Raw genomic sequence first — 9,554 nt, 5'->3', positions numbered from 1 at the left:
AGAGATGTCGATGACCTCGGCCGAGGGATCCACCTGGGCGAGAGATCAAGATGGATCGGAGGGGGTGGCCTTATTTGGAAGGGAGTGAGCTTGATGGTCGCCAGCTTCAACCTTGCAAGCATACCTGTGGCAACCACCATCTCTGGAAGCACCATGGCGAGCAGATCCGAAGTCGAAGCTGAATGTGCCTCCGCCAAGCCGTCTGAGGTCATCGACCTCTCCGGTGATGAGGGAGGGGAATATGCCATGGCCTCAGGCCAGCAGACACTACGGGGCAAAATGCAGGATGAGATGAATGCGAATGGATTCTAGGCACTAAAAGCTTGAGGGTGCGAAGGAAGGCGAGGCGGTGGCTTGAAAGGCCATCAACCACTCCTCCTTTTTAACCACAACGACACCCCAACTAGCGTGGCCTTCAAAACCACTTGAAACCCGAGAGGGCACATAGAAGGAACCAGGAGTCCTTCAGGTAAAGCGGCAATCAATGTCTCTCCTTCTCTCATACCCTCTTCTTTCCCTCTCGGGACATTTAAACCTCCCCACGTGACGCGAAATTCAGAGTTGCACTCTGAGAACTGACGGTGTCAATGACCACTCTCTAGAAAGACTACGTCCGCCCATGGCCCAAGTGGTGTGACCAAGCTGGGCCACGATCATGAGGAAGCTCAGGGGCTACTATCTGTGTTTTGCGACGTCTTTTCGATCGATTCAAATTACATGTTAAATTTATCCTACATAAATATACATATACACTATACAAAGGGTTTTAGACTCAACTTGCACCCTAAATCCTAACTATTTTTTAGCACAATTTATAGGGATTTTCACTGGGCCACCCAGACTATCCGGGTTGTCCAGAGAGGTTGCTTTGAGAGGGAAAACTCGACCGATTTGATTTGCGAGCCTCTTCAAACCAAAGGGAAACATGTTTGAAATAGTTCATGAAGTCTAGAACTCACTCACTACCCTAGAAACACGATTTCTAGCACAAAACTCATTCAAATCCTCTCTTTTTGCTTCAAAGCTTAAGAACTTGAGAACTTCGCAAACTTAGCTCCAAACTCAAAATTGATCCATCAAAATGCACATCCTTGCCATGGGAGCCTAGGAGACTTACCCAACATGCACATCCTTGACTGTCGATGGAAGGTGAAAAAGCTTGGGAAGAGGAAGAACGTCGGTACTCCTCGTGCTTCAACTAAGAACACCAAAAGGCATCAAAATCGGCTCGAATCCTTCATAAAAACAAAAATAAATTGGATGGATAAGGAGCTTATGAGCTAAGGATCGTATTAGTAACATATACATACCTTGATTCCTTCTCTTGAGGTGGGATTTTAGGGAGAAGGAGAGAGTGTTTGAGAGAGGGAGGGGCTCCTTTGGCTTGGCCGGTTGGAGAGGAGAGGGAGAGAGAGAGAGAGAGAGAGAGAGAGAGAGAGAGAGAGAGAGAGAGAGAGAGAGAGAGAGAGGGTAGGTGGGCTGCTGCCCAAGAGAGCGAGGGGCGGTTGGCCCACCGGGTGGGGTCCACATATTAGAGAATAAGTCTATTTCAACTGTGAATTCATTTCTTTCTCTGCCGAATTTATTTCTCTCATCCAATTGGCTTAAAACCAAACGCTCTAATGCTCTAAAACAAAATTACTCAAAATTAAATCTAATACTTATGAAGCATGATTAGGCTTAAATACATAATTATGGCTTCGAGACGTGATAGAAAACATCAGAAATGGACTAAATCATTTCTGCTATCATTTACATAGAGTTTTCTTGTTTTTTCTCGATATATCGTTTTTGGCTGCTACGGTCAAAAAAAAATTTGAAAACGATTCCCAAAATACCGGCGATTGCCGTTTTTGTTTCATCCTACTCATGGCAGAAAAAAAATGGCATCGAAGCACGCTAGCACGCCGTGCCACACATGAGACAGAAGTAAAGGTGGAACACGTTACATCGCCCCGTCGGGGCCAAACTATCAAACCAACCAAACAACGCAGCATGCCTCGAGGCACTAAACACCCGCTCTGCTATAGCGAACGGTCGGCCTACCGACGCCGACGCACACCGTGCCCGAGGAGGAGGATGACAAAGAAGGAGACTAGCTAGCAGGTGGAGCTTAGCTACCACGCGCGGCTGTGGCCTCGACGACTCATGGGGGCAGCCTGGTGTCCATGCTCCGGTGGTCACTGGACCTCGGCCTGCCCAACCTCGTCGCCCTGCTCCCCTCGCCGTGTGTGTCCTCCCTCTGCGGGTGGACAATGGCCGCGCTCCAAGCAGCTGGGGGATGCGGTGCGACGGTGGCCCGAGCTCGTCCCGGACGTTCTGCTCCTCCTGGATGCCACGCTCCGGGGCGTCATCACCGTTGTCGAGTCCATCGCGCCCGTCTCCATGATGTGCTGCTTCTTCCTCTTCTGCGGTTGCACCCTATGAAGCTGGCTGCTACGCTAATGCTGCTAGTATGTATGATTACTTCGTGCAATTTGTTTGTTTCGTTGCGTACTTGATAAATTAGCTATGCTAGGTAGGTTGTTGTCATGGTAGTGGCAACTATGGTGCTTTGTGATTGGATTTTTCTCCTCTGCCATTTGGGGATTTCTGAGAAGAAATGGTACTGTATCTCTTTTTTTGTGTGTGTGTGAAAGAAATGGTACTGTATCTAGTGTCAGAGAGTCATGTAGATCATACTCCCATATGAGTTATCGGGCAAATTCCTGCTCAAAGATTCCTACCACAGGATGGCCGATCCAGATGCTCCTCTATTCAGATATTTTATGATGTTAGAACCCCCAAAAGTCGACCAGATTTATATCGCCCATGGTGTCGATTTTGGTTGTTGGATGTTGAGTTCTGCGAAGTTGATTTCATTTGTTTTTGCTGTTAATTATTACAATTTGAATTTTTCTTTATTCGATTGTGAGATTTTATAGTATAATTTAACGTGTGAATTATGATAATCAGTTTTTAAATTATGTCTATTTATTTTTTTTCTTTTGATTTTGGATTAGAAATTAAAAACAAACGGGGCTAACAGTAGCATTGAATCCGGCCCCTGTTCCTGGTTGCAGCGAAAGCTCAGCACACCCCGTGCCCCCACATGGAGGCTGGAGCCGCATGGAGCCAAACGGCTCCTCCGCGCACGACTCGTGTCACGTTGGCTTTCCTGCCAAAATCATCGGCCAACCTACTAGCAGCACGACAGTGAACAATGCCCGGCAGCAGCCGTGCTCCCAACCAAATCGCACCGGAGCAATGGTCCCAGGGACCCAGCCCCGACTTGGTCCTGCGCGAACTAGAGAGACGCAGCTCCTCAGCAGATGGGACACGCACGGATTGACCCCGCCGCATTCCGTGCCGTGCAGCAAAAACCTCTTTAGGCTACAAGTTTGTTATCGAACCAGATGGGTAAATTCGTAAAGCCCCTTTCCCGTCGCTTTCCCGTCGCTATCGAACATTATTGCTTTGCTGTGCAGATGGATCGCGAGTTGGGAAACGCTTGTTAGAACCTTTCGAAGAATATTTAATGATCTCGAAAGCTTAGCCTTGCTTTGTACTTTGTTATACGGTTCTCCCGAAATTTATAGTGGTAATACAGTACTAGTTATAGTCCGGCAAAATTGCTACAACTTTGAAGTGGCAAGGACTATGTCCGTCCCAGCCTCCAGGAGACCTCAAAATAGAACATAATATCTGTTTTCAATTTTTTTAGGCATGTTTCCTGAAGTAACTTCAGCAGTCATTTTCTCAGCTTGTAAAATAACTGTCACTACTGATAAAAAAAATAGCTTAACACCAGAACTACTTTGGCTTGTTTCTGGAACCCATAATAACTTGTAGGGTCAGAGTGTATCAGAGCGCTGCAAAACAACTCCTAACTAAAAAAAAGCGAGCAATTTTCTTACTTGATAATTTCCTCTCAAGATACAGTTGGCACGATTCCATAAGCCGCATTTCACACGTACCCAAAATCTTTATAATGAGTACCAGGTAAATTAGCATGGCTGACAATCCTTGAAGGCCACAATACATGGCAATGTTCACTAGGTTCCTCCTGTTATTGTTGTGCCGTCGTTGTCAAAAAAAATATGGAGAAGATTACCGAGTAACAGCAGGTGGAAGCTCACTTGATCTTAAATCCAGATTCTAGATCAACCCACTTCTCAATATCTCTGGCCAAATTCTCTGCTAGTCCAGTATAAGAATGTGGCGTTAGCTTCGAAAGTTTTGCTCGCACCTCCTCCGGTACATCGAGGCCATCACTGAATTGCTGCATGCTGTCCTTGGTGACAGCTTGGCCTCTAGTCAGTTCCTTCAGCTTCTCATAAGGTTCAGGTATTCCATATCTTCGCATCACCTACAAAGATTAATAACAGTAAGGTGATATGCACCTGACAACTGACGTGAGAACACCAAGTTGTGCCTAAACATAATGGACACTGACTCTTGCTTAAACAGTTGGCAAGCTAACGCAATATCAAGACAAGATCACACAATAAGAACTTTTGAGAATAAAAGCATCTCAAGAGCCATCCAAACTTCAAGGGAGAATGAGCAGAATAAAGCAGGATGCCTTACTGTCTGTATTGGCTCGGCAAGGACCTCCCAAGTTTGCTCCAGGTCTTCAGCTAAACGTGATTCATTCACCTGTACAGATAGGCAAGTCAGTATAAAAGTAATGGCTCGATCATAATTACTTAAAGAGCCAGTAAATCTAACCAAGTTATGACAGGTCGATGGCTATTGGCAAGCAGGGTAAAATAGTAAATATCAAATATTACCATGGTTAAAAAAAATGCAAGCATGTCAGTTGTGCACTAAACAAAGGAAAAGTCTTGTCCTACTAAGTCAGTTATCATCATGAACTAATTTAAGTGGTTCTAAATAATAGTTGGGTGAACACCTAGGCCTAGCAGCCTCCACTAATTCTGGTGTGTGTTTTTCCTGTCAGTCCAAAACTTGAAAAAAAAAAGCGCAGGTTTTAAGGTAGGTCTGTCTGCTGGAGCATTAAGCATTCTGCATGACAGCACACTGGATGATTTCAGTATCAACACGAGATACTGAAGAAAATTCAACTACCTGGCAAATTGCAAGTACTTGGAAATCATAAACTTAAAGTTACCCATACAAGAACAATATTCAAGGTACAACCAAATCAAGCATGCGGAGATAAAGAACAGGTTCTGGTCCACCTACCTGGACCTTGCTGATTCCCCGCATTGTAGCTTTGTAAGCCAATAGCGAATGTCCTAATCCAACACCCAAGTTTCTCAAAACAGTTGAGTCTGTCAGATCACGCTGTCAATGACATTACATGGTAGGTCATTAGTACAGATATTGATGAGATATACATAAAGGTTAAGTTCTGAACTTGCATAGGTGTCAGCAATACAAGTGCCAGATTTTTATTCTATCATCGTAGGTTGGAAAGATTGAAACTGAAGGGTAGAATAGAATTGACAACATTACCTGCAACCGGGATATTGGCAGTTTCATGCTTATAGCAGATAAAATAGCATTTGCCAAACATAAATTGCCATCACTATTTTCAAAATCAATGGGATTGATTTTATGAGGCATTGTAGAAGAACCAACTTCACCAGCCTTTGCTATCTGAAACAGAATTTTGGAAGATGTAGCATGTTAAAAATGGGAGAGAAATTGATATCATCACATTTTCCCTAGCAGTATTGAATGTAATCCTCTCAAAACGGCCAACCGTTTATAGTTCACCTGCTTGAAGTAGCCTAATGATATGTAGGACCACATGTCTCTGTCAAAATCAGTCAACACATTGTTGAACTGGGTAAAAAGATTGAAGAGCTTTGATATGTAGTCATGAGGCTCAATCTGTAAAAAGGATAACACTTCATCAGACCAAACAATGTTGATGGTTATCATAACCCTAGAATTTCGTAAGAAAGTAAAAGGTGGGGAAAGCCTCCCTCATTGTGCAAGAGTCTAGTCACCCAAAACGGGGTCAATGGCGTGTTCCCTGACCTCGGGATGCCGTCCCGAATCGAGGGTCTGGGACGCCACGGGGTCGCAATAGGGACACCGCATGGGAAGCGGGAGGACGAGGAGAGGACATGGAGAGGGACGAGATGGATCTGACCTTAGCCGTCTCCGTTGCAGATCCTCGTCGCCGCGCATTCTACATTCTCCGGCGATGCCGAGGGTAATAGACTAATAGAGAGATGGAGCTTCCGATTTTGCTATCTGCTGGTGCGAGGTGGTGAGCAACGGCAAGGGATATATGGCGGCGACGGAGGTGCTCTATGCGAGGAAGAAGACAAGGGGGAAGGGAGACCGACAGGCGGCGGCTGTGTGCGTGAGTTGAGTCGTGGAAGGGTATTAGGGCAAGTTAAGTGGACATGGGCTTTGAGCTTTGACAGTGGGATGTTGGGTTGGCATTGTTCTATTGAGCTAGGCCAATGCCAACTTCTCTGCTTCTCCCTCTTCCCTTCTCTGCTTCTCTCACATCTATGTAAAACCATGCCTACGACCCAGGTTATCGACCCCACTGAACCGGGATCATCGACCCATGTTACGAACTATCGTTCCGAAGAACACTACCCCCTTCAACTCATATTTTTGGGCATCCACAACCCTCGTCTCTCGCCCCGTCGACTCGGAATTCTGGTGACTATGTGCAAGACAAGAACATTCAAGATCAGAGAAAAAAAAAAGGGAAAGAAACAACTGAATGTCAAAACAAAGAATATAGATCACCTGAGTAACATAAGGATTAAACTGCAAACCCAAGGATATGACAAAATCTTCTGCCACCTTAGGCCAGTCAACTTCTGGATATGCAACCACATGAGCATTGTAATTTCCAACAGCACCAGCAAATTTCCCTAGTATCTTCACCTCTGAGAAACTTTTCCCAATATCAGATAATCTGGCTGCAAAGTTTGCCATCTCTTTTCCTACAGTTGTTGGTGATGCTGGCTACAAACAGGAATTGGAAACAATTTAAGATAGCGTTCCAAAGGAAGTCTTGCTTAACAAGCGCATGCCATTAACATAAAAGCAATCGAGCAAGCCATCTGTGTTGGCTGTTTCATCGAATTATCACACAGGAATTACTGAGCTGAGCTTTACAATGAGGCAATGCTGAAGAACAACCTTTTAAACTTGGAAATAGGTTTTTTTGTTCCTTTTCCTCATATTAATGAATAAGGTAAGGCTTATCTAACCGAACTGTATAATCTTTTCAATTTCCTAGTCTATGTTGGTAAAGAATGCAAGGCTTGTTGTGTTACTCCATTTATCTTGCCTTGGGAATAGCTGAGTGAGTTGAGCAATCATACAGTTCCATTTGTCTCATTATGAACTTATCAATTTATCATTACCTACAATTACTTACTGCAGCAACGCCAAGCAAACTTGTAAAACAACAAAGCTCCAATAAGTCCTTTTATATCATACTATCTCACATAGAAGGCCTTTAAGAGCTGTCTATGGTGAAGTTCTACCTCAGAATAATGGTAGAACAAACTTCAAGAAACCCCAGAACAAAAAGATAATGAATGTTGCTACCATAACATTTTGGGCATAATATACAAGATGTCATAGCAAGAAACAAAGCATAGAAATGTTTTGTGAGCATCTGTACAAGCAAATATTACTGAAGATACAGTAAAGTTGGCTTCATACCTGCCCATGAGTTCGAGCCAACATAGAGTGGACTGAATTTTGTGTTGCTAAGGAACACATTGCTTTGCATATGTCAATCATGGTAGGGAACATAACTGTATTTACCCCCTCTTTCAAAGCCAGTGCATGTGACAAATTGTTGATATCTTCAGAGGTACATCCAAAATGGAAGAACTCTGACACCTGGAAAAAAGTTCAAAATGGCACTCAACTTAGGGCCCGTTTGTTTTTGCAAGCTGAAACAAACAGGCTGGATTGTAAAAGTTGGATTGTACAATTCAACCTCCAGATTGTAACAATCCAACAATCTGCTTTCTACGAGCTTCTGCATATTGTACAATCCAACTTTTACAATCTAACTTTCACAATCCAGCTTTTTACAATCCACAATCTACAAATTGTTTTTCATAATCCACAGCTAAAACAAACATGTCCTTAAAGGTTAACCACAAATAAATACTCCAACACACATTAAGATACTAGTTCTAACCTGAAAGTCAGCATACCTTAGCAATCTCTGGATTTGAGCTGCATCTCTGCTTCAGAAAGTACTCGACAGCTTTCACGTCGTGGTTGGTTATTTTCTCGATTTTCTTTACTTCTTTCGCATCATCAATGCTAAAACCCAGGATAATCTCGTTCAAGAAGAGCTGGGCCTCCTCACTGAATGGCGGCACCTCAGTGATCTCAGGAATTTGAGAAAGTTTCAGTAGCCACTTGACCTGAAGAACAAGAAAGCCACCTCAGATAAGCAAGATTGACAGTAACACCAGCGGCGCACTCTCAGTGTCCCACTCTCGAATCTAGATTTTGCGTGGATTTTTATACTGTAAGCTAGGAGCACAAGCTGTCCTAAATGTCAGATACCTCGATGAGGACACGGTATCTGATAAGGCCGAACTCGCTGAAGAAGGGCATCAGGTCCTTTATGAAGCGATCATACCGCCCGTCCAGCGGTGACAGCGCCATCAGGCAGAACGTGTCGTTGTCCGGCAAGCTGCGCAGCTCCTCCAGCGACTTTTCCGCCCAGTCCAGGCAAGCAGCAGACATCTGATCAACAAACCAGCACGACACGTCTGGTAAGTCACAAGCAATCAATACCACTCAATAACTGGATTTGGGGGTTCCTACGGGAGGGCGCCCCACGTCACCTCGGTGGAAACTCCGGCGGCGGCGACAGAGCACCGGAGGCGCCGAGTCGTGCGGGCAGAGGCGCCGGGGAGGGCGGCAGCCGCGCGGGGAGCAACGGCCGTGGCGGGGACGGGGCCGGCTGTGGCCGGGGGCTTGAGCGACAGCGGCGCCGACATGCTTCGAGAGGCGCGGCGGGTGTTGCGAGCGGTTAAACCCTAGGGGATGGGGAAGGATGCGGTGGGGGTGGCTGCGCGTGCGGCGTGGGGCGTGCGGAAATGGGAGGGTATAAAGAGGCCGAGTGATTTGCTGAAAGTAAATTCTAGGACGAAAGATTCCTATAAGATTTTTGAAGAGGGTAAATTTCAGATAATAATTTCAATATGCTGTACAGTATATGTGTGATCAATGTTTCGGATGTATTTATAAAATATGTGTGTTTACTAAGAACACTAGAGTTATCCAGGTTCAGATTTCTCGTAAGGTAATAGTTATACGTCCTGTGTATTCTTCTCTATCTACTTTTTTTTTTATAGAAGATACTCTTTTATATTCTAGGGGAGAGAAGTCTTACAGGTGGGCCCAATCAGTAGACGAATACATGTTCTAAGAAACGATATAAGCAATCATTACAAGCCTACATTTGTTGTGCCTGCCCTAGGCCTCTGCGGCGGTCGTCACCCATGTTTGTCGCGCCCGAAGCGTCCAGCCTGCCCTGTCCTGTTGCAAGCTTCTCACACGCGTCTACTGCGCCCCTGTCACGCATGCTCGCC

At 45.0% G+C, this 9,554-nt stretch overlaps 1 protein-coding gene across 1 annotated transcript; it reads right to left on the bottom strand.

Moving 5' to 3' along the window:
* Positions 1-3,793: 3,793 nt before the first annotated feature.
* LOC133912369 (uncharacterized) lies at positions 3,794-9,065 on the bottom strand. Its single transcript, XM_062355056.1, has 10 exons — positions 8,805-9,065; positions 8,521-8,703; positions 8,160-8,375; positions 7,654-7,836; positions 6,724-6,945; positions 5,725-5,841; positions 5,461-5,604; positions 5,188-5,289; positions 4,570-4,638; positions 3,794-4,348 (listed from the first exon to the last, which is right to left on the bottom strand). Exons 1-10 carry the CDS (start codon positions 8,958-8,960, stop codon positions 4,115-4,117), a joined length of 1,626 nt encoding a protein of 541 aa, XP_062211040.1. The 5' UTR covers positions 8,961-9,065; the 3' UTR covers positions 3,794-4,114.
* Positions 9,066-9,554: the final 489 nt, after the last annotated feature.

The sequence above is a fragment of the Phragmites australis genome, chromosome 3 (genome assembly GCF_958298935.1).
Source record: "Phragmites australis chromosome 3, lpPhrAust1.1, whole genome shotgun sequence".
NCBI classification, from domain to species: domain Eukaryota; kingdom Viridiplantae; phylum Streptophyta; class Magnoliopsida; order Poales; family Poaceae; genus Phragmites; species Phragmites australis.
This window is presented reverse-complemented; position numbering and strand designations above follow the sequence as displayed.